This window comes from Ascaphus truei, chromosome 2 (genome assembly GCF_040206685.1).
Source record: "Ascaphus truei isolate aAscTru1 chromosome 2, aAscTru1.hap1, whole genome shotgun sequence".
Lineage (NCBI taxonomy): Eukaryota > Metazoa > Chordata > Amphibia > Anura > Ascaphidae > Ascaphus > Ascaphus truei.
The window spans coordinates 276,757,535-276,783,267 of NC_134484.1; the positions used below are offsets into that span (position 1 = coordinate 276,757,535).

The following is a 25,733-nucleotide window of genomic DNA, read 5'->3' on the forward strand; positions in this document are numbered from 1 at the left end:
CACACAATCAATCACCACACACACAATCAATCACCACACACACAATCAATCACCACACACACAATCAATCACCACACACACAATCAATCACCACACACACAATCAATCACCACACACACAATCAATCACCACACACACAATCATCACACACACAAACAATCATCACACACACAATCAATAACCACACACACAATCAATCACCACACACACAATCAATCACCACACACACACTCAACCCCACACACACACTCAACCCCACACACTCAACCCCACACACTCAACCCCACACACTCAACCCCACACACTCAACCCCACACACTCAACCCCACACACACACCCCCCACACACACACACACTCAAACCCACACACACACCCCCCACACACACACACACTCAACCCCCCCCCACACACACACACAACCACCCCCCACACACACACAACCCCCACCCCCCCACACACACACAACCCCCCCACCCACACACACACACACACAACCACCCCACACACACACAACCCCCCCCACACACACTCAACCCCACACACTCAACCCCACACACTCAACCCCACACAACACACCCCCCCACACACACACACACACACAACCCCCCCCCACACACACACACAACCCCCCCCCACACACACACACACAACCACCCCACACACATACAACCCCCCCCACACACACACTCAACCCCACACACACAATCAACCCCACACTCAACCCACACACACACACACACACACACACACACACTCAACCCCCCACACACACACTCAACCCCACACACACAACCCCACACACACACATACACACAACCCCCCCCCCCACACACACACACTCAACTCCCCCCCACACACACACACTCAACCACACACACTCAACCCCCCCCCCCACACACACACACACAACCACACAACCACACACACGCACACCTGGTAGGTGGAGGGAGTAACTAAGCCTACTCAGGTCCCCCCATGTGCTGCTGAAAACGGGCGGGTAAAAGACAGGAGGAGGAGGGCTTGTCTGTGTGCAGGGAAGGCCCCGCCCCCTCTGCAAGACACAGAGCAGGCCTCAGCACGGAGTTTCTTGCCGCTCGTGCACAGCTCTGCCCGCCCTCAGGTTTCCCTGCATGCAGCCTGCGCCCCCCCTAAATAATCTTGCGCGCTCCCCAGTTTGCGCACCGCTGCTTTAAGGGACCCCCTGACAGGCAACATCAAACTATTTAAAAAAATAAAAAATGTTAGTATTATTATTGGCCCCGAGGGATGTGTTGCCAGAGGAAAAGACACGTCTTTACTTTAGCACCGGTGTCAACCTCCATATCCAGTTTTCAGTTCTCTGTCACAATGGAAAATTCTGAGAAGATCATTCTGTTTTCTGTAACTCTCGTATTCTTATTTGTTACTGTATCAGAACGAAATATTTGAACATTGTTTCATTGTTTTTGAATCATGTTTCAGGCATTCATCGCTACAAGGAAAGAGAGTTGTTGGTCATATTTAGGATGTCACTCTTTGTTGAATACAATCTATCTATCTCTTTCTTGATTCAATTCATGATGCCCATTTTGTTCATGATGCCTTTTAACAAGCTTTTGTGTTCTCTACAAATAATATTTCCTGTTTTGTAAACGGTATCATCTCAGATTTTGTTATTTAGGCATTCTGTGACTGTAAAGTGTACATTATGTCTCCTGTCATAGGAAGGGCTACATGTTGATTTGATTAAATGATTACTTTTAGTGTGTGATTAAATTTGTATTTATTTGGTTCTATTGTGTCTCAAAACATAGTGTTGTAGTCCTTATAACAGCTGCATAGAGTTCTGAGACAATACAATGCTATGCAACGAGCTGTGTGTTCTTCTGACCAAGGCTTGCAAGCACTCTGATCTTGGCAGCTCTCATTTGTTTGCGGATATTGTCTGTTCCTCCGTTTCATTTGCAGCTGTATTTGATTCATTTCATAGACATGCCTGTTGAATGCAGCGCTTGCTAGGAAGTTGTGGTTATACTTGAAAAGCAGTTATTGACGTTTGTCAAATTAGACGAGGAATGTTTTTCCATAACCTAGGACCAGTAATAACAAAGCTGGGTTTATGCTTTTTATCACTTTATTTGCTGGCATTGGTAAGGTATTCCCAGGATTTGATCAAGTATAAGATTTAACACGACGAGAGAGAAAAAATGCTGCACTTATAATTGTAATTGAAAAGGTTCAGTTACCCAAACAAGTACATTGTGTATGTATAGTAATTTATATAATGGACAACTAATAGTACTATGTATATTTATACTTCTGGCAGTGACAGTCCACTGAGGCACACTTACAATAATACACATCAATCACTTGTAACATTCTGCAGCAAAGGTAAAAAGGAGGTGGATTTGTTTTGGAATTAATAATGGTTACAAATTACATTTGTACATTTTTGTTGCTTATTTTGTTGCATCAGTTATGATTTTGCTGATATATTAAAGCAAGGCAAAATCAGTAATAATATTTTTTTAAAAGCTGTTTTGATTTCATCAAGAACTATCATCCAACACTCCACGAGCACCTTAAATATGTACCCGTAGCTCAAGGATAGCCCATGTAATGATCAAAATGATTAAAAATCAACATGAAATGCTGTCTTGCTAGGGGCCACTTTGTATATACTCCCGTAAACGTTTGGCAGTCAACCCATTGGAGCCCCAACTCTTTTTACCTGTGTCAGACAGTGACCTTCTTCAATCTCAAAACGTATTTGTTATGTATTGGAATTAGAGTATAGATGCTAGTTTCTGTTAAGGTTATGGCACTTTGCTGACAGAAAAGAATATGTTGACTCAATGAAGGCAACTTTCTGCTTCCTTTTTTCCAGGCCTGCACGTTGGCCCGAAGAAATGCTGATGTCTTCTTGAAGTACCTGCACAGGAATAGTGTAAACATGCCGGGAATGGTGACACATGTGAAGGCTCCGGAACAACAAGTCAAAAGTAAGTCCGCAAATATCAGCAACTAGGAGTTGCTATGTGTGGGATTCAAATAGTGCTAATATTATAGTCTGAAATTAAGATTTGAAAAAGACCTTTCTTTGAAACCAAAATCTTTTTTAGTGTGTTCCTGAATATTCTTTGGAAGCCCAGTAGTTATATCATATGTCCACTTTATATTAATCTCTTATTTGATGAGCATTGAGAATTTGTCTTGACCGAGTCTTGAGGTTAAATTGTTTATTTTCCATGTCTTTGTAGATATCCTGAATGAGCTGTTTCAGAGAGAAAACAGAGTTCTTCATTACTGGACGTTGAGGAAAAGACGACTGGACCATTGCCAGCAGTACGTGGTTTTTGAAAGAAGCGCTAAGCAGGTTAGAGAATTTAAAACGTATAGAGACTAGCTTAAGTATTTTAGTAATATGAAGTATTTTTTAATGATGCATATTGTATGTTTATTCATATGTCAGATATGATATCATAACTTTTCATTTATTAACAAATGTGTATAAATCTTGTGTTCCATTCCCTAGGCCTTGGAGTGGATCCACGATAATGGAGAGTTTTACCTGTCCACACATACCTCCACCGGCTCTACCATCCAGCACACTCAAGAGCTGTTAAAAGAGCATGAAGAGTTTCAGTTCACAGCCAAGGTAATGTAATGCACACCAGCAAAAACTCAACACAGCTAAATTAAAACATCATCCCCTCTCGTCTGCACAATGTGCAGGATACTTTTTTATAAGAATGCTTGGATTTGTGCATCTGTGCTTACTTTAGAGCGTGTGAGAACAAGCATCTTAATTTTCAACGCACAGTATGAATGTGGTGCATTTAAGGGGATTAGATAAAGCATGTTTTATTTTCCTTTGTCTTTTTAGATCAATTATAATACAAAGTTAAGTATTACAGGATGATAATGCCTTACTCTCGAGGTTATAGGTATTATGCGATTGTGCCTATTACCCTCGGAAAAACCACTGAAATGTAGAAACATAAATGGACGTGACGCGTCTATTCTTGTAACCTGCACATTCTCCCTCAGTCTCTTGATATGTCTTTTTCCCCTATTTAGGCTTACCATATTTTGTGTGCGTGTTCCAATAGATGGTAACTGGACCAGAATTGTCAGGGGGACAAACTGTTTCTTCCTTTTCTACTTGACAGAATTGTGCCCATATACCTTTGACAGTTCTAAAACAATGATAGTCACCAGGTCAAGTTTGAGGTGGATTTATGCAGATAAACAAAAAAGGCAACCTGTGTCAGAGTGGACTTTCTGTATGCTCTATATATAAATCCCCTTTGTTTCTGTGTCACTTTCACATTCTCAATGTCTAATGAGTTGGTTTTTAATTTATAGAAGGTACTGAACAAAGCACGAAAATAAATAGGCTGACAGTCTTTTGTTCCTCTGCTTAGGAGCCTCGTAAACTGATGGTTGCCCATTTAGACACATTGCAGCTCTTTACAACAGGTCATACTGGCCACTAAGCAGTCCCATGACTTTGTGAGTTTAACATGCCCCAAAGGCTACCATTAATGCAGCTTTATGAACTCATTCAAGCGGTAAATCTAAAGTGCAATTCCTGGAAGACTCTGGCCCCGTCCCCGGAGGGGTTTATTGATATAATAATCTGTTTTACAGAAAAGCTGCCAGGAATGTAGCTGTGACTGCTCAGCAGGTACAGAATGTGCAGATGCAGCTAATGCTTTGCATAGTGAGCCCCTATGTTTGCTGTGGTTGTTTAACCCCTCTAGTTCTAGACTGGCATCTACACATTAGCAGTCAATGCAATTCAGAACCCCAGATACACTGAAAGGTTATAGTGGGACATTGAGGTTAAGTTGGCTTTCTTGCAGAAATAGGATTTCATGCTCCACAAATTCCAAGCTATAGCTTTACAGTTTACTGGGTAAAATGTAATTGTAGCATTTTCACCACACAGGGACAAGGAATTACAAAGTTCACTTTGTAGACCAATATCTAATTTGTATTCTGGAGGTGATTGGAGGTGATGTCAGCAGAATGATTTGATATCATCAACACGGTTATATCGGTTTATTCTGTTGACCTCACCACCAGATAATAGTCGAGTGATGTCCGTGTCAAACATCAATTACCACAGAGTCCGTTGCCCATTGTACATTTAAGTGACCGAGCACTCTAAATGGTACAATGTTGTGATTTCCGGCATCAGAAAGTGACTTATGGAATAGACGATCAAAAAGGAGAGAGAAGGACATGCCACAATTCTTTCAAAAATATTGTAGATGTTAATAGGTAATAATGAACTGTGGTATCAGTTACAATCTTCAAAGAAATAAATTTATAAATACCAAGATATGGTGGGCACACAAACAGAAAACATACATATAAGTAACATTATTTATTTATTTTTAACCTCTAACTTTTTTGATTTAGGGGATAGTATCGCTTAATAAATGTGGGTCTAAATATCTACAGCGGAGAGTGACATTCAAAACATAAGCATCATAATATACATATAGAATTGTCATCTAGGGAAATACCTTGGAAAATAGAGAGAGACAGAAATGCAAAAAAGAAAAGCAGAGCACAAACGAAGGAAAACCTTATTCTGTTCCAGAGGAGTTAGCACTCAAGCAAAGGAGAATGAACATCGAGTATTGCTAGCTAAGACGTGTATTAATTTTTATGACAATCTATCCAGAGTTCAGATTAGAATTTTATTTTCAATTGAATTAAGAGAATGCATAAGCTTTTTCTTCTGCCTCCGGTCTTGTATCCTTTGTAAGAGGGCATCGGGGGGGAGGAGCATCTGGCAGCTGTTAAAACGTCTATAAGAAGCGTACATTTAATATATGTAGTCATTCCTGGGAGAGGTTTACCAAGTAGAAAATTACAAGGTTCTAAGGGGACACCTTTTCCCAGAACATCTGAAAAAAGTGTTTGGAGTCCAATTAATAGTTGGTAAATATGGGGCATGACCACCAAATGTGCATCATGGTGCCTGAGTGACCGCAATTCCTTGAACAATGAGCTGAGGCTGCAGGAAACATCCACCTGAATCGTTAAGGGTTAGATATTATCTCACCAATATTTTATATGTGTTCTCTTTAATATGCACAGAGAGAGCTTCTTTTTTCTTTTCTTTTTTGGGTTGCCCCCATATCTTCCACCATTCCTCAATTAACAACTCTACCCCGTATCCTTTTGCCAATTAATAGCATAATTTGGCTTCATAGAGTCTTGAACTGATGATATCATTTTATAAAAAATAAATTTCAAATAAATAATGGCCAAATACAAATAAAGGGTCTCCAATTCGGTCTTTCCCCTCAAAGCAAGGGGTCTTTCGCCTTCTAGCAAGTCAGATTGTGCAAAATGCCTCAATTGTAGATATCCTCATTTTTTTCCCATATCTATCTTGTATTTGTCTTGAAATATATCAAAAGAAAGAATTCAGCCCCTAGAGATCAGATCTAACAATGCAAATGTTACCAGCCTTCCAAACGAGGAAGGAATTGGTATTTAATCCTGGAGGGAAATGTGGGTTGTTGAAAATGGGACTCAATAATGAGGGATACAAAGTGAGTTCTTTGGCATTAGATATTTTATCCCAAATCTTCAGGATGTTACTAATTCAAGGATTAGTGTTAAGGAGAGGTGGTCTACATTTCAAAGGGAGTCAGGGCAGGAGGCTTGGAGCAGGAGAAGATTCTTCCATAAGCTCCAGCGTGACCCAGTACTTCAGCTGTGCGCCGCCTACCACTCACACATCGCATTCAAGCAAACTGCTTGATAATAATCAGCAATAGATGGCAGCCCATGACCACCCATCTCAACCCTGCGGTATATCGTTGAGGCCTTAGTTCTTGGGATCTTATCTTCCCATATATATTTATTTGTAATTTTTGTAGAAAAGTAGATGGCAGGTTAATTGGCAAATTCTGAAAAAGAAAGAGAATCATCAGGAGAACGTTCATTTTAATAGTTCATTCTACCGCGCCATGGGATGGTGTCTTTAGCCAATCTTCCCAAGTCTTTCTGTATACAGCTATAAAGAAAGAGGTAATTTTGCCTGAAAAAGGTTTCCTATATTTGTATCATATGCACTCCCAGATACGTAATGTGGAAATGGGTCCATTTAAAGGGGAAATTTGATTAAAATAAATTGCAAGTATCTTATGGTATAATTAAGTTCAGCGCTTGTGGTGGATAAATTTATTTTAAAGTTAGAAAGTTCCCTAAAATGACTAATCTTTTGCATAATTTTTGGAATGGATATAATTGGGCTGGTGACAATCAGGAGAACATCTGCGTTGAGTGCTACAGTATTTTATGATAATTACCACCACAGACTATGCCGGTTATGTCCGGTTTGTCCCTAATCCTACTGGCAAACGGCTTCATTATTAAGGCGAAGGTCAGAGATGAACGGGGACAGCATTGCCATTTTCTAATAAACCTGTTAAGTATAATCTTAATTCAAATTGTTTATGAACCTTTGGGAATAAACAAACAGAGACAGGAATAAAAGGTGCAAGTAAAAATAGGATTGTTTAAATTTCAGACATCATTTTGTTGCTGAAGCTGGACTAAAAAATTGATATCTGGAAATATTGTCATTATCGCCTTTAACATCTTAGCGTGTGCCTATACTATTCCTTGATGTGAATATATTAAACACTGGTTAGTAACCCTCCCTGCCCGGCTCCTAGGGAGTTTCTCTATTATTGGCTACTCAGAAGGTATTACCTTGTTTAGGGTGCTGGATTAGTGCGCCTGGGGGATGAGGTAGCAATGTTGGAAATGATGGGCGCCAGAAACTTTTATAGTACACACAGCGCTCTTTATTGTGCCCCCTGTTACTAGGGCTCTTCTCACTCATACACAGCACACAGTAGCATAGATGTCCATTTAATTTCGCTTGTCTGTGCTCTTAACAGGTGCATCCCCAGGCGCCCTCACTTAACACACTAGGGAGGTGAGGACACTTGACTGAATTCTCTTTAATTGAGCCGTCCTCGTTCTGCACAATGTTCATTACACTCTGTCACTATTGGCTCCTTCTTGGGCCCTGGCAATTCACTATAGCTAGGGGATCTACACCCCACTCCTGTTTCTGAGCTGCCACTTCTAGGAAGACTAGGATTGAGGCATGTCGGGACCTACTCCCCAGGACCCTTCCCTCTAGAACTTTCTCGCACAAAAATCTACTCGCCGACCCTAAAAATCTTCTCGCCACCTAGCCCCGCCCCTCACCCGACCCACTTTAAAAAAAAATGGAATAAATTCCTAATATGAATTGTGTGTGTGTGTCACTAGTCTGGGTGGGTGACTGGTTGACTGACTGACTGGGTGACTGACTGGGTGACTTGGTGACTGACTGGGTGACTTGGTGACTGACTGGGTGACTTGGTGACTGACTGGGTGACTTGGTGACTGACTGGGTGACTTGGTGACTGACTGGGTGACTTGGTGACTGACTGGGTGACTGACTGACTGACTGACTGGGTGACTGACTGACTGGGTGACTGACTGACTGGGTGGGTGGGTGACTTACTGGGTGGGTGACTTACTGGGTGGGTGACTTACTGGGTGGGTGACTGACTGGGTGGGTGACTGACTGACTGGGTGGGTGACTGACTGGGTGGGTGACTGACTGACTGGGTGACTGACTGACTGGGTGGGTGACTGACTGACTGGGTGGGTGACTGACTGGGTGGGTGACTGACTGACTGACTGACTGGGTGGGTGACTGACTGGTTGTTTGACTGACTGACTGACTGGGTGGGTGACTGACTGACTGGGTGGGTGACTGACTGACTGGGTGGGTGACTGATTGGGTGGGTGACTGACCCCAATACATTTTAAAAAGACCCCCACCACCCCAATACATATACAAAATACTCCCACCACCCCAATACATATACAAAATACTCCCACCACCCCAATACATATACAAAATACACCCACCACCCCAATGCATATAAAATTCAGGTTTACCTTGGGGATGGTGTCAGGAGGGGGGGGGGGCAGTGGATGTGGTGGGGGGAAGTGGATGTGGAGGGGGGGAAGTGGAAGGCGGGAAGTGGATGTGGAGGGGGGGAAGTGGATGTGGAGGGGGGGGAGTGGATGTGGAGGGGGGGGAGTGGATGTGGAGGGGGGGGGAAGTTGATGTGGAGGGGGGGGAAGTGGATGTGGAGGGGGTGGAAGTGGGTGTGGAGGGGGGGAAGTGGGTGTGGAGGGGGGATGTGGAGGGGGGGATGTGGAGGGGGGGAAGTGGATGTGGAGGGGTGGATGTGGAGGGGGGGAAGTGGATGTGGAGGGGGGGGAGTGGATGTGGAGGGGGGGGAGTGGATGTGGAGGGGGGGAGTGGATGTGGAGGGGGGGGAGTGGATGTGGAGGGGGGGAGTGGATGTGGAGGGGGGGAGTGGATGTGGAGGGGGGGAGTGGTTGTGGAGGGTGGGGGGAAGTGGTTGTGGAGGGGGGAGCGGCATCGGTAACCTGGGAGAGGGGGGGCGCCAGTCGCACGGCCACATAACACCCACCTTTGACGCCCCCCCTCCAAACAAGCCAGGGCAACCAAGGGGAAACGTGGCGCACTAAGGGAACGTGGGGTGGAGGGGAAGTGCCTGATGAGCCCACACCTGCCTACCTTGCTCCTCCAGCTCTGTGCAGCAGTCGTGGGACCCCCTTCCCCCCGTCCCCCCCCGAGCCTACCTCCTGCCCCGGGCAGCTATATCGGGGGGGGGAGGGGGGGCAAAGCGCCAACGCGCCTGATCCAGAGCTGCCAGCCGGCCCTCTTCCCCGCGTTAGCCCAATCAGGGAGGGGAATTAACAGAACCGCAGCACGGATCGTCAGCGGCCAAAATCCGGTTGCTGCGGGCGATTGGGCGACCAGATTTGTTGGCCACTGTGTGTGTGTGTGTGTATATATATCTATATATATATCCCCTATGAGGTCCTTGTCTCCAGGCAACACAGGGCAGGGCTTAACATCTGTAATCCCATGGGGGTAGGGTTACATTTAGATACCATCACAAACTACAGAAGGAGAATTGAAAGAAAAGCTTTGTGATTGTACCAATAGGCGTAAACATTATTCACAGAGAACAAATTTTCCACTGAACAAAGCCGTCCTGTCAACAATGATCAGTCCAGAGAGATCTATTAGGCCTTGTTATTGTTGTTTGTTATGCTAGCGAAAGAGAGCTGTGGGTGTTGGGCCGTCAAAGGCTTGTGCGATTTTCAATTTTTTTTTTTTTTTTTTTTTTAAGGTGAGAAAGATTTAGAACATAATCACATTTCTGTTAACTCTGTTGTAACAGTTATCAGCACATTTTGTCTATGGTGCTATAACATTTATGTCAGAAACTTAACCCAGCCTACTTTCCCTCCTATCCAAAGTTGATGCTCAGCACTACGTGTGTCTGTATTTATTATGGTTTGAGGCTTGTGTTGGTCCAAACCAGAATAAGTTCAAGCTTTGTTGTAGATTCTCTGTTGAAAATGTCAGCGTAGCCTGCTGTAAACTCACCAAACGGCAATGCTTTCGTCTTACTATCGGTGGCACCTTGTGGATGTTGATCTAAGAGGATATGACAAGCCTTCATCTTGTTGAAGTGAGATGGTTCGGTCTTTTTAAATCTTTAGTTTGTTAAAAAAATAAATATATATATATATTTATGTGTATGTATGTATATATGTGCCTGTGTGTGTGTGTGTATATATATATAGTTTGTTTGTTTGTTTGTTTGTTTGTTTGTTGGAAAAGTGTGAACAGGGGAATATTTAGAATGTGAAGCAATTTATTGTACTTTATTTTCTCAGGATGAAAGACAGCCTACCTATCATAATCTACAAATCACAAATATTAGGGGTCTTTAACTCCAAATTGATTGACTCCAATATTGAATACATTAATCTATGTTTTCTTTGTCTGGTTTTTTTGTGTGTGTGTGTAATTTAATCACTGGTCAGTTTTGTCTTTGCTCATTGTTGTCATTTCAGACTAATGTAATTTTCTACATCATAAATAGTAGCAGTAGAACATTGTATATTTGCGGAGTCTGTAATACCTTTCCAAGCACCTATGTTAGAGCTCTTCATAGATGAAATTATAATGGGCAGAGTTTTTGAAATCTTACAGGTTTCTTCAAGTAAAATATTGCTAATTTACCAATATTTACCTATAATCCAGATACAAATATATTAGCGTTCACCTGTCGAAACAACATAGTATACAAAGGCAACAATTAAGTAGTGTCGATCCACCCAGTTTTAAGATCCATTTTGTAGGAAATACGATGTTCACCTATTCTTTGTTTATTGCAGTTGTCTTTTTTCATTAGTGCGCGTAATTTCTTTTTTGTTAATGATTTTTTTCTCACTAGGTCCCAGCACGACAAATGACCAGTTACATAAACAATTACCCTATTTCATCAATTCTAAGACGCACCTTTTTTTCGATTTTCACATGTCTGAAATCGGGGTGCGTCTTAGAATCGATGTATTAAAAAATTTTTTTTTCAAGTGCCTACAGTACTAGCCCCCTCTTTTCACTTAACATGTTTCAGGAGAGGTCCCATGTCAGCGGAGGACAAAGTGTGCGGCGACGGCAGGACAGGTCCCAAGTCTGCAGGTGAATGAATTTAAGACGACAGCGGGCGTGCGGTGGCGGAGGCGGCTAATAAATCATAATAGCAGGAGCAGAGCGGCATAGGGGAATGGCTTGAGAGGTGCACACTGTAACACCGGAAGTTGACCGGTGTCTGACTTCCGTTTACAGTGTGCACCTTCCAAGCCGTTTTTCTATGCCGCTCTGCTCCTGCTCAGCTCTCCTGCTATTATGATCTCCTGCCGCCGCACCCCACCGCACGCCCGTTGTCTTCTTATGCTCATTCACCTACAGACTTTGGACCTGTCCTGCTGCCGCACACCCACCCACTGTCCATCTTCAACCATCTGCAGACGTGGGACATCTCCTGTTGTTGCCGCCCGCTTCATCCTCCACTGATATGGGACCTCTCCTGAAACATGCCAAGTGAAAAAGTCATTTTCCTCGATTGTAAGGGCCAAATCGATGGTGCGTCTTACAATCGAAGGCGTCTTACAATCGAGGAAATACGGTACCTGTGTTTTTTGTGTGCATTTCTGATTATTCTATTTTGATATTTAGTAGGTGCCTGCATCTAATTAGGCAACAATTTACAATGCAGATGTGTTTTAACAGTGTTCTAGCTTTTTCTTATTAAGAAAATGACTCCATTGCAATGCACATGGCCACATTAAGCCCTATGCTTCACATACATATGCCTGACATGCACAAGACTTTGGCACTTGTCACACTTTCTAATATTTTCATGTTTTTTTTGTGTCCTGCGCAGCAAACCAAAGAAAGGGTAAAGCTGTTGATACAGCTGGCTGACGGCTTTTGTGAAAAAGGGCATGCTCATGCAGCAGAAATTAAAAAATGTGTTACAGCGGTGGACAAGAGGTACCGAGACTTCTCTCTCCGCATGGAGAAGTACAGAACCTGCTTGGAGAAGGCACTGGGAATTTCTTCAGATTCCAACAAGTCGGTGAGTGAGCTTTGTGTTATTTCATCCAACACGCTTTGAAAGAATGTGCATAGTGGCTGTGTTTAAACACTTCCCAGCGAGTGAATTCTTAGCAATGCTTGTTGTCAATATATATATATATATGAAAAATAAGTAGCGCCACTAATGAATAATTGTAATAAATGTTTATATCTGCTCAAATATGTGATCATTGTTAGTCCCAAAAAAGAAAACTTATACTTGCATCCTATATATACAGTAGGATAGTGTATCATAGAATAATGTTATAATGTGAACAGTGTAAAATAAACTCTAATTACATGTAACAAAAATAATAATATATAAGAAAAATAGATATGTTAAATTCAAAAATACATGTGAAAAGAAAGTCCAAACCCTAAATTGAGTCCTGATGGATAGATCAAAACCAAAAGTACAAAGTCCAGGGGTCAAAGGCTGCTCTCAGATGGAAAAACCACTTCCAATGGGGATTCTATAGAAACAAAAACAAAACAGAGAGCGCACGCCCCATAGCGTAATATTGTACATTTAATAACAAATAGGGAAAAGGAGAGGGATTAAAAACACTCACAAAATTCGTATAAAAACACGCAATTTGTGATAATAATCACCACCACGAGGCAAGCACCGTCCTGGATCACGTAGACAGTCCAAAGGAATAAAAACCGGTTACCAGGAACAGTTCATCCTCCATAAGTTGCCGCAGAAGATGTTCCATATATCTGCTTTCAATTAGCATACGAGCTGGCCTCAGTAAAACAACATACGCGCTTCGGCCGTAAAGCGCGCCCGTGTGTAGTGACGTAGTGTCGTAATTGGCGTCCCTGGCGCGTTTCGTCACAACTATGTAACTTTATAAAAGGAATGACATGAACAAGAAGAGCTGGGTACTTATAACTGAATGGAAACTGTGATTGGTTGGAAAATCTTAAAGGGACTGCCCCCAAGCAAATCTGCATAATGATTGACAGCCCAAACCAACCAATGAGGAATAGTTATTTGAAACCTCCATAACACTCAGGTTAATGACAATATTGGAAACATAAACAAGTCATCCAGGACAGAAGGAGACTATACTATTTGAATGATAAACATACAATAAACACTGTGTACAATTATATAAATAATAACTACAACATTGTAATATATAATATAATAACAATAACATACAATAGAAAAGGCAACGAATCGTATGTGCATATAATTACATGAGCATACTGTATATAAAATGCTAATTGCAATTTTTAGGATCACATTGATACAAAAACATATATATGTATGTATACATATTATATGGAAAATATTCAAATTGAAATAAAATATTTATAAATGAAGAACATATGAAAATTAAATAAATTATTTAATTAATAAGTGACAATATGATCCTATGCACATGTATTACAATGCACAAAAATAGACTGATGGAAGTCAAGAAATTATAAAACCACAATAGTTACACTAATAGTGAAAAAAAATATATATATATAAATAAAAAATGTGTATATATAAAATGAAGGATTAATAGCATAGGAAACAAAAACAAATAAATAACAGAAATAAAATAAATATATATATATATATATATATATATATAAAGTGAAGTGTAAATGGAGGGAAAAAGAGGGGAAATGAGGAAGGGGGAAGATGGGGTAAAAAAAGGGGAATTTTGTGAGTGTTTTTAATCCCTCTCCTTTTCCCTATTTGTTATTAAATGTACAATATTACGCTATGGGGCGTGCGCTCTCTGTTTTCTTTTTGTTTATATATATATATATATATATATATATATATATATATATATGTATGTATGTATGTATGTCTTTATTTGTATAGCGCCATAAAATGTACATAGCGCTTCACAGTAGTAATACATGTCATATAAATAACAAATATAAATAACAGATCATGGGAATAAGTGCTTCAGACATACTGTAAAAGTAACATTAAGGAAGGAGTCCCTGCTCCGAGGAGCTTACAATCTAATTGGTAGGTAGGGAGAACGTACAGAGACAGTAGGAGGGAATACTAGTAAGTGCGTCTGCAGGGGGCCAAGCTTTGTGTCATGTGTCCATGATTATCCAGTGCTACTCATATGCTTCTTTAAGCAGATGTGTCTTAAGGTGGGTCTTAAAGGTGGATAGCGAGGGGGCTAGTCGGGTACTGAGGGGAAGGGCATTCCAGAGGTGTGGGGCAGAAAGTGAGAAAGGTTTAAGGCGGGAGAGAGCTTTAGATACAAAGGGGGTAGTAAGAAGACTTCCTTGAGAAGAACGCAAGAGTCGTGATGGTGCATAGCGAGAAATTAGGGCTGAGATGTAATGAGGGGCAGAAGAATGTAAAGCTTTAAAAGTGAGCAGTAGAATTGAGTGTGAGATACGCGATTTAATCGGAAGCCAGGAGAGGGATTTCAGCAGGGGAGACGCTGAGACAGATTTAGGAAAGAGTAGAGTGATTCTGGCAGCAGTGTTTAGGATAGATTGTAGGGGAGACAGGTGAGAGGTAGGAAGGCCGGACAGCAGGAGGTTGCAGTAATCGAGACGTGAGAGAATGAGGGCCTGAGTCAGAGTTTTAGCAGTCGAGTAACAGAGGAAAGGGCGTATCTTTGTGATATTGCGGAGGAAAAAGCGACAAGTTTTAGAAACGTTTTGAATATGAGAGGAGAATGAGAGAGAGGAATCAAGTGTGACCCCTAGGCAGCGTGCTTGGGCTACTGGGTGAATGATCGTATTTCCAATAGCAATGTGGAAGGATGTAGTAGGGCCAGGTTTGGGAGGTAGTATAAGGAGCTCTGTTTTTGCCATGTTAAGTTTCAGTCGGCGGATGGCCATCCAGGATGATATTCCAGAGAGGCATTCAGAAACTTTGGTCTGTATAGCAGGTGTAAGGTCAGGGGTTGAAAGGTAAATTTGTGTGTCGTCACATATATATATATATAGCCTAGATTATGTATTAAGTCAACATTTTGCTGGGTGTATGTAGGTATATTTTTATTTATACAGGGATAACAATGTATGTCCACAATCAACATTATAATACAGGGAAGTATAATACAAAAACGTGCATAGAACATAAAAGCAGGTGCTGTGTAGAGTCTTGTAGAGCAGAGGTGCTGAACTCCAGTCCTCCAGCCTCCCCAACAGGTCAGGTTTTCAGGATATCCCAGCTTCAGCACAGTCTTCAACCGAGTCTCTGGTTAAGGCACCTGTGCTGAAGCAGGTACTGATTGAGACACCTGTACTAAAGCTGGGATATCTGTAAAACCTGACCTTCTAGGGGTTTGAGGACTGGAGTTGAGCACCCCTGTTATAGAGACAACCGGAGAAGGTGTATCTAAGTTGGTTACCGCTCTTCCCTCTTCTACATTGCCAAGTCTCACTTTTTGTTTACTATATTGCGTGAATAAAGGACTTAAGAAGCGCAAGTTTTTTTTAAATTTATCATTTATTTTATTTTTGCGAAGCTGCCAATACACACACACCTTTAGTAAGGTAGAACATTTTATCCGTGCCCAAAGATCTACTGAATTCATATTTTAATACCTGAGGTACAGGGAGAAGAAGTTATTTAGCCATTGTAATAGAGAATTTTCTCTGGGTTCTAATTTAGTTTTTTCCACTTTAAAGTACAGTAGTTTATAACTAAACAAGATACTTCTCTTAAGCAACTATGCTATATATTTTTACAATGAAAATTTCAAACACACCGATCTATAAAGAACAATGATGTATTTCTTTATACTTCAGTGGAGTCCCTTATATTTTTGTATTTATAAATGCTACCCCAACACTTTCTGAAAACTTACCTCCCCTATATTTTAAAATTGCATTTGCCGACATTAAGCCACCAAAAACTGCCATGGTCACAACAGCATAACGTCTGTTGGCGGAATAAAGGAGGTGGAAATAGCTGCTCACACTACCTAATCCGAGAGAATCCTGGAGCTGAAAATAGTGAGGTCCAGGATATGGGTAACACAGTCAGTTCTCCTGAATGTAAAAAAATAATAATTCCTTCTTTCCTATACAGAGCAAAAGTCTTCAATTGGATATAATCCCAGCCAGTGCTCCTGGTTCTGAAGTAAAGCTTCGTGATGCTACACATGAGCTCAATGAGGAAAAACGGAAATCTGCTCGTAGAAAAGAGTAATAAAACTTATTGAATGTATTATGTTTGTGAGGTCCTGCTCTGCGCAGTCATTTGCTGCTATATAAATATGTGACTAGCGCGGATAGTCGGCTTTGATTTGCATTCTTGGCATTCTTTAATAAATTTTGATAGCTTGTATTACACTAACATAAAAATCATACATATCTGTTTTTAAAGTTTCGTTTCTGGGTTGAGATTGGCATTTTACCAAGGACCTTTACCCTGACAAGATTGGCCAGTAAAAATGTTTATTGTAACATTTTAACAGATTCAAATATTTTTTTATTTAATTCAACTGTGTCTGTGAAGATTGGAATTTTCTATTTAGTAATATTTGTTGTGTCAGACCAGTGATTCCCAACAAGGGTTCCGTGGAACCCTGGGGCTCCTTGAAGCAGTCTCAGGGGTTCCTCCTATGGACCACAGACCCCACCCCTCCCCCAGGGGTGGTTTTTTTTGGTATGTATTTTGTAGGGTGGATTGAGAGAGAGTGGGGTTATTGACGGAAGGTAGGGGCGAGTGAGAGAAGAGAGGGGGGGCAGTGGGAGTGAGGAAAAGAGGGAGTAAGAGTGAGACGCAAGGGATAAATACATGCAAGGCGGGAGGGGGGAAAGAAATACATGGGTAAAGGGTGGGAAATAGAGGCGACTCGTGAGGTGTGAAATGTCGTGACTGACCCCTGTCAAACCTAATATGTGTCAGCCAGATAGGGGTTCCCCGATATTTTTCGAAATACTTCAAGGGTTCCTCCAAGCAAAAAAAGGTTGGAAATCACTGTGTCAGACACATCAACCCAAACACAAATATTAAAGTCTGACAAAAAATATGTTAAATTTGATATAAAAAAGATATAAAATACAAATTTGATACTGTATATTTTACCTACGGGTGAGTTTGTCCATACTCTGCTTTGTAGTGAGTATAAACTGCTTTTTTTTTTTTAAATATGTAGCCCTCCCATGATCTCCATGTAGCTTTTACATTTTTGGGACTAGAATAACATTTCTGTTATTTCCTCCATGACAAAATAAGGGTTTTGATAGATTGTGTATGAAGTTAGATCTAAGGAAGAATATTAAGAAAATTAAAATCAGGACACTGAATGTTCTTTGAGACAAAGGGATTCTATCGTTAGAATTAAATATACCTGAGGGTCATGCCTTTTAAATAAAAACAAAAAAGACAGCTTATTTTATGATGAAAAAAAAGAAATGTCTCTCGACTTGCGGGTCGTGAAAAACGCACTTTCATCTTTTGGGAAATGTAATATCTGATGATGCTTTACCCAATTAAGACATTATCACAGCTAGAACAGTAGTGTTTGAAATGCAGTATCAGGTTTAAGGAATGTATCATTGGCAAAACACACTGTTATTTGTGCAGACATAAAAACCCATTTACAGGGGCTCTGAAATTTATTTTTACTTTAGGTTTCAGATCTCTGCAGCTTAGTAGTATAAAACAGACGAAATATAAAATCAAGGAAGAGTAGAAAAAACGTTATTATGAAATTTAAATCATTCTAATCCTGCTAACTGGATACTGTATGAACATGACTTTAACGATCTTTTTTCTTTCTTTTTGTTAGGTTCATTATGGCTGAGCTTATTCAAACCGAAAAAGCATATGTTAGAGATCTTCGAGAATGCATGGATGTAAGTCATTGACAAAACATGTTTGTATGTTTGTGCCTATAGAGGTGCAATAATTATCCTTTATGGGAAACACATTTTCTAACACACTGGTTCTGCAATGAAGAATCATATGTAAGACCTCTCATAAACTGGGTGCTTGCTTCAGAGTCTTGTATGTCAAGAAAAAAAAGATATGCTTGATTAAGAGCAATTAATTTATGTATACTGATTGATCCTAATGTATTCTTACAAACTTGAAGTTAATAAGATCACAGCTTGCCAATGTAATATGTTTCAGTGCCTAATTGCCCTAGGTTAGACATCTCCTCACTTTGTTACTGTAAGTGATGCTCCATGGCTTTTTATTAAGTCAAATAGTAACATGTACTGTAGAAAGAGAAAAACATGAAATTTCGGACCAGTCCAGGACCTTTATGTCTTGAGAAAGGTCCGGGACAGATCTGAAACATTGATGCAATTAACTTCGTTTCTGCACAAGTCCTGGGACTACTGTCCTATTGCTCTTTGCTAGATATGGCATAATTTTTTTTACACAAATATATACTATTATTTAAGAAACACTTGCTCTTGTTAAATCAATAACATATCTAGTGGTCTATACAGGAAATCTCACTTGTGTCGTTTATAAGTAGTACTCACAGGTTCTGATTTTGCCATAGCTTTAAACTATAAAAAAAAAACATCTTTTTTTTTTTTTACAGGGAGTTTAAACAGCTTTTCATTCATGTTCCCTGCAAGGTCATTTTATTTTTTATAGTTACTGTTTTCCTTCCCATGATTTTACTAGACATATCTGTGGGAAATGACGAGCGGAGTTGAAGAGATCCCACCTGGCATTGTAAACAAAGAGCACATTATCTTCGGAAACATGCAGGACATCTATGAATTTCACAACAAGTGGGTGATCTTTATCTGTTCAGGCTTTTCACTTTGCCGCTTGGGCAGGAAATGGAAGAGGGTCCTGATCCTAGATCAGCATAAAACTCTACAATAGTAACAACAAAGGATGTTGCTGATGGATATTAACCCTAAATTTGGCTTTTTTTAGCATGATTTTAAAATGGCCTGTGATGGACTGTCACAATTAAAACACTTGTAATATGCAGGTGTAATGGCCATAATGCATTGCAAAAGTGTTTACTGTAGGTACATACACCTAGTAAGTTTGGGGGAAGCAAATGTATACAAAGATACTGAGAACTTCCTTAAATGTGTTAAGCAGAAAGGTCTGAGGAAGCTGGGTGTCATGAGGTGCCTTCCTGAATACACTTACCTTCTTAATATTTAAAATGTACATTAAAAGTAATGCATTAGTATTTCAGTTTTTCTTCAGTTTAAGAAAACGAAGAGATGAATGGCGGTGCACAGTGCAAAAAACTCTCAGACTGGAGTACTCTTTGACAAAGCGCCACAGTAATTGCGAAACGCGTTAGTGTTTTTCACCCTCGTTTTTATTTGCTAATAAAGTTTTTGTACTAGTTACCAGCAGTCAAGTCCGGGAGTTGTTTGCCTGTGCACCGCCATTTGTGTCTTCATTTTACGCTACTCATGCGGCTGGAGCACGCCCACGGATTTATCAAACAGGGACTGAGCGAGTACTTCCATTATATCTATATATCAAGTGATTTTCATTCAAAAAAAAAAAACCTCACCATACTATCGGATATGGGAGCCGAGCATAGACTCTCATGCGGTTCATTCCCACATCCCCAGTTGATCATCCCTTAGGCTGCGCTTATAGTACACACAACGGCGACGGAGTGACAGTGCTACCAAAAATGTGGTAGTCACTGTTATTTGATTTTTTTCGACGACAGTCTCCCGTGGAGGCCAATCGGGAGCTTCTCCGTGCCTCTGCCCGTCCTTTTATGATGTCGCCGGCCTTGCAGCCAGCGATGTCGCCCAAAACTAAAGTGCAACTCTAGCGATTGGCGACGGCGACAGGTAAAGTCGCTGTCACTTTGCATACAGTGCAGAACAGCTCCAATATCATTAAGTGTACTCTCTCAGGACAGACATTTCTTAGAAACCCTAATTAACTGAGAATCCTTATGCTTAATAAATCACGGCCAATTCAGACACATACTGTGATATCCATTTGCATGCAGTTTTTCTATATGCACTGTTGTGGAGTTCTTTTAAAAAAAAAGTTCTTTCCTCAGTTTAAGCTTTGTTCTTTTAATAAACGTTGGATGTGTTCAACCCCTATTTCATGTACATTATTTAATAATACATATTGTTTTTGACCATGGCAAACTTGGCGTGCGTGCGTTGGCGGAAGAGGACAGCAGGAGCAGAGCAGGGCGGCAGAGGATGAAGCCAGGCAGCGGCAGGGGAAGAGGGCCGAGGATGGCGGCAGCGAAGCAGGACGACTGAGGAGGAGCGCACCCCAGCGGGGTGTCTGCCGCTGCTACAGCGCGTTCCTTCCCATCCTGCTGTGCCTCCATGCTCTGCTCCCACGCCCCTCAATCATCTTCTCCTGCCACCGCCCACTCTGTTCCTGCCGTTCTCCCGCCAGCGCTTGACCTCCTCCTCTCCCACCCTCCTCTGCTACCCTCCTCTGCTGCCCTGCTCCACTGAAGAATGGTAGGTGAGAGGAGGGCTGGAGAAGGCACATCTTGGGTGCTGAATACACTTGCACTGGCCCTGGTCATGAGTAAAAAAATGTCAACCCCCCCCACACCGTGCTGTGTACAGCAAATAAAAATACCACTGGTGAGCACATTCACATGTCTCAGACAGGTTTGTGGTATTTGTCAATATCAAATGTACAGACACCATACAAGACACAAACAAACTTTATAAATTATTGTTTTACTATGTTTTTATCCACAGTATATTCCTGAAGGAGCTGGAAAAATATGAGCAGCTACCTGAAGATGTTGGACACTGCTTTGTCACTTGGGTAAGTTGTTGTTGTTATTATTATTATTAGAAAAGATCATCTTTCTCGTTTCTATTGTCTTACAACCCCTGCTGCCTCGAATTACCTAAAATAGGTATTGAGTATGGGGGGGGGGGTTGGAAGGGGTGGAGGGTGTGTTGCCAGCACAGTGTGCAAATTCTATTTTTAGTGTTAATATTTTTTTCATGTAAAATGCTTATGCCACATAATAGCGGTTTTCAGTCTGTATTTTTAATGGGAAGTTTCAGGAGATACTACCTCACATTTAAAACCAGAGACAGAACATGAAACACAGACAGAGCTCAGTGCTACATCCATTAACACAGATACACTGTACAGTGCATATATATATAGATATAGCTAGATGTATATCTAGATATCTTTTTAATAAAATGGTCTTTTAGTTTAACTCTTTGGCCAAAGTGTCGTAAGCCCTTGAGCCCCTCCAAGGCAGACCACATCTCAAGTGTCCTAACACTAAAATAAATTCTTAATAACCTGTACATAACCAGAAAGAAAGATTTATAATAAATCTGTCAAAATTAGTTGCATAGTTCTAAGTCTGATTGAAGCTCTTATTAACCTGTACTTTACCAGGAAAAGCCCTCTGTATTAGATTTGTCGCAGTCAAACTGTATGCAGGTTCCCATGAGTGTAAAGGGTTCAATATGAGCTTATTGGGGTTCTGTATGTTTTGCCACACACAATTTTTAGGGGGTTATTTCGAATATATATTTTTTTCTCGACACACAAATGTATTTTTTTTTTTTAAACCTAATTTTGTTCTATAAAATTACAGATGGCATTCATGTAATAAGTACTTGTGATGCAACAACAAATCTAACGTCATTTTATTTTTTTAAATAATATTTCAAAGAAAGTATTTATTTATTTTTATTTTGAAAGAAGATTAGTTTTTATAAAGAAAATGTTCAGGCACATATGAGTAGGTCAGGTTCCACAGGTTCCGCAATGCTTTTTAAGGGGTTCTTAAAAGTTTGAATTTGAGCAACAATTCATGTGAGTTATGAGTATTATGGGAAATAGTAAAGCAGATTAAATGTCCTTCCCAAGTCAACCGTAATAAACTGATACGTCTTATGTATTTCAGGCCGATAAGTTTCAAATGTACGTGTCTTACTGCAAAAATAAACCTGATTCCACACAGGTTATCTTGGAGCAAGCAGGACCTTATTTTGATGTAAGTTCTACACTACCTGTGCAATAATTATGTTATCCTGTAGTTTGTCAGATTTATTCTTCAGAAGATTTAACCCTGATGAGCTTTAGAGTTATGGCTGTACCTGGATTTTTTTTATCATTATTTTATTTATTATGATTATTTAGTCTGAGTAACATTTATGTAAAGTTTTATGCATTTATAAGGTGTATAATCCTCTTGATGTAAAAATAGCTTTTTAAATGTAGGTCCAGAAGCTTAAATATGAAACGCCTCAAATACAATGTTTTATGTGAAAGAATGCCGCCAAAAGGTGTAGCCTGAGAAGCTAGTTTGTGCCCATTTTAGAAGGTTACAAAAAATAGTTTGCTATCTTTGAAATGCCAACACATATACAACCCTGAAATATGACAACAGTCACAAAGTTTTACTAATATAATAGATGAAGAAAGAAAATAATTACACATTTTATGAAATCATCTGTATTTTATATTGTGTTTGTGAAGAACTGGTTTAGTTCTCCTGAGAAATACTCATTTTAACTGGGCCTGCCCAACTCAGTTCCTCTCTGTAAAGGATAAAATGAAAGTTAAGGCCGCAATACTTCCCCATTTTCCATATTGATTTTGTTTTACAGAATTCGAAGTGGGGGGGGGGGGGTGGGGGAGAGAGTTTTGTGGCGCTAAACCAAGCTATTTTTAGCTGCGGAGAGACCCTCAATTCCCGAGTTATATACCATTTTATTAGTCAAAGGTTTTCCATGATTTTGAAAGATATCCCACGGTCATTCAATAGCAAGCCGCAACCGTCATCCATTGCAGCTTCCTGTTGGCCCGTGGAACCAATTTTACCAGCGATTCTGCTTTCCTATCGGAGCTGAAACACTGACAACTAAAATGGTAAAACATCTCGGGATAAACAAAAAAAAGAGTAGGAGGAATTGCTGTTTGAAGTTGTCTTACCTTACACAGTGAAAGATTTAGGCGTACTGATAGAAATTAAGGAAGGATGTGTTGAATTAGCCAAAACAAACAAAAAAGGACAAATTCTAAAAAAAACAACAAAAAAAACAATTGTTTTAAGTTAAACCTGAAACTATACCATCAACAAATATTAATTAAAACAAAATGTATTTTCCCCACTGAAACGTGAAGTACTTTTGATAAAGCATAGAGCCTTTTTGATAACAATCTTGCATAGCTAGGAAATATAAGTTGTTCAAACTCTCTGTGACCTCCACAGGAAATTCAGCAGCGTCATGAACTGGCCAACTCAATCTCTTCTTACCTTATTAAACCCGTACAGAGGATAACAAAATATCAACTTCTTTTAAAGGTAAGCAATGGTTAGCCTAAAAAAAAGAAAAATACTGAGTGACATCCCTCACAGATTTAGCATGCGTTTGGATATCTTGGTTGAGGTATTGTTTCATTAGTAAGCTTTCATACCTGTGTGAGAGACGCAAGTTACTGAACGTTCACGTACAATATACTTTCATGAAGAACTCTTAATGCAGAACAGTTTAATGCTACGGAACAATTAGTTAACGACTATGTTCCACTTATTCGGTGCTTTGAATCACTTGTGTAAGGAGTACTAACAGAGTTAACATCGATATGTGAATCTGACAAAAATTTAAGTATCCTAACTTTCTAACAGTAAGTTCTGGTGACTGGAATCATGTAGTGCAGATGATAATCAATGTACAGTTGTGTCAAAATAAAGTACACCCTCTTTGAATTCTATGGTTTTACATATCAGGACATAACAATCATCTATCTGTTCCTTAGCAGGTCTAAAAATTAGGTAAATACAACCTCAGATGAACATCAACACATGACATATTACACCGTCATGATTTATTTAACAAAAATAAAGCCAAAATGGAGAAGCTGTGTGAGGAAAACTAAGTACACCCTTACTGCTTCCATAGGAATTAAGATGCTAAGTAGCAGACAGGTGCTGCTAATCAAATGCCTTTGATTAATTGATCATCAGCAAGTGTGACCACCTCTATAAAAGCTGAAGTTTTAGCAGTTTGCTGATCTGGAGCATTCAGGTGTGTGTTAACACAATGCCAAGGAGGAAAGACATCAGCAATGATCTTAGAGAAGCAATTGTTGCTGCCCATCAATCTGGGAAGGGTTATAACGCCATTTCCAAACAATTTAAAGTCCATAATTCTACAGTGAGAAAGATTATTCAAAAGTGGAAAACATTCAAGACAGTTGCCAATCTTCCCAGGAGTGGACGTCCCAGCAAATTCATCCCAAGGTCAGACCGTGCAATGCTCAGAGAAATTGCAAAAACCCCAAGAGTTACATCTCAGACTCTACAGGCCTCAGTTAGCATGTTAAATGTTAAAGTTCATGACAGTACAATTAGAAAAAGACTGAACAAGTATGGTTTGTTTGGAAGGGTTGCCAGGAGAAAGCCTCTTCTCTTTAAAAAGAACATGGCAGCACAGCTTAAGTTTGCAAAGTTGCATCTGCACAAACCACAAGACTTCTGGAACAATTTTCTTTGGACAGACGAGACCGAAGTGGAGATGTTTGGCCATAATGCACAGCGCCACGTTTGGCGAAAACCAAAGACAGCATATCAGCACAAACATCTCATACCAACTGTCAAGCACGGTGGTGGAGGGGTGATGATTTGGTCTTGTTTTGCAGCCACAGTACCTGGGAACCTTGCAGTCATTGAGTTGACCATGAACTCCTCTGTATACCAAAGTATTCTAGAGTCAAATGTGAGGCCATCTGTTCGACAGCTAAAGCTTGGCCGAAATTGGGTCATGCAACAGGACAATGATCCCCAGCACACCAGCAAATCTACAACAGAATGGCTGAAAAAGAAAAGAATCAAGGTGTTGCAATGGCCCAGTCAAAGTCCAGACCTCAACCCGATTGAAATGCTGTGGCTGGACCTGAAGAGAGCTGTGCATAAACAAATGACCACAATGAACTGAAGCAACGTTGTAAAGAAGAGTGGGCCAAAGTTCCTCCACAACGATGTGAGAGACTGATAGTCATACAGAAAACGATTACTTCAAGTTATTGCTGCTAAAGGTGGTTCAACAAGCTATTGAATCATAAGGTATACTTAGTTTTTCACACATGGCTTCTCCATTTTGGCTTTATTTTTGTTAAATAAATCATAACACGGTGTAATATGTCATGTGTTGTTGTTCATCTGAGGTTGTATTTACCTAATTTTGAGACTTGCCAAGGAACAGATGATTGTTATTATGTCCTGATATGTAAAACCATGGAATTCAAAGAGGGTGTGCTTTCTT

At 40.4% G+C, this 25,733-nt stretch overlaps 1 protein-coding gene and 1 long non-coding RNA gene across 8 annotated transcripts in view; one reads left to right on the forward strand and one right to left on the reverse strand.

Moving 5' to 3' along the window:
• LOC142487267 (triple functional domain protein) overlaps positions 1–25,733 on the forward strand; it is a 419,339-nt gene that overhangs the window by 309,180 nt on the left and 84,426 nt on the right. For all 7 annotated transcript variants that reach the window (XM_075586263.1, XM_075586256.1, XM_075586257.1 and 4 more), the window contains exons 19-28: positions 2,868–2,982; positions 3,241–3,356; positions 3,516–3,638; positions 12,361–12,555; positions 16,579–16,694; positions 18,287–18,353; positions 19,141–19,250; positions 21,189–21,258; positions 22,370–22,459; positions 23,681–23,773. In XM_075586263.1, coding sequence (XP_075442378.1) covers positions 2,868–2,982; positions 3,241–3,356; positions 3,516–3,638; positions 12,361–12,555; positions 16,579–16,694; positions 18,287–18,353; positions 19,141–19,250; positions 21,189–21,258; positions 22,370–22,459; positions 23,681–23,773 — 1,095 coding nt within the window. The remainder of the gene's footprint in view (positions 1–2,867; positions 2,983–3,240; positions 3,357–3,515; positions 3,639–12,360; positions 12,556–16,578; positions 16,695–18,286; positions 18,354–19,140; positions 19,251–21,188; positions 21,259–22,369; positions 22,460–23,680; positions 23,774–25,733) is intronic.
• On the reverse strand, positions 5,676–9,989 carry LOC142487268 (uncharacterized). The gene is made up of 2 exons (XR_012799179.1): positions 9,630–9,989; positions 5,676–6,918 (listed from the first exon to the last, which is right to left on the reverse strand). It is a non-coding gene; the product is annotated as an uncharacterized LOC142487268 (long non-coding RNA).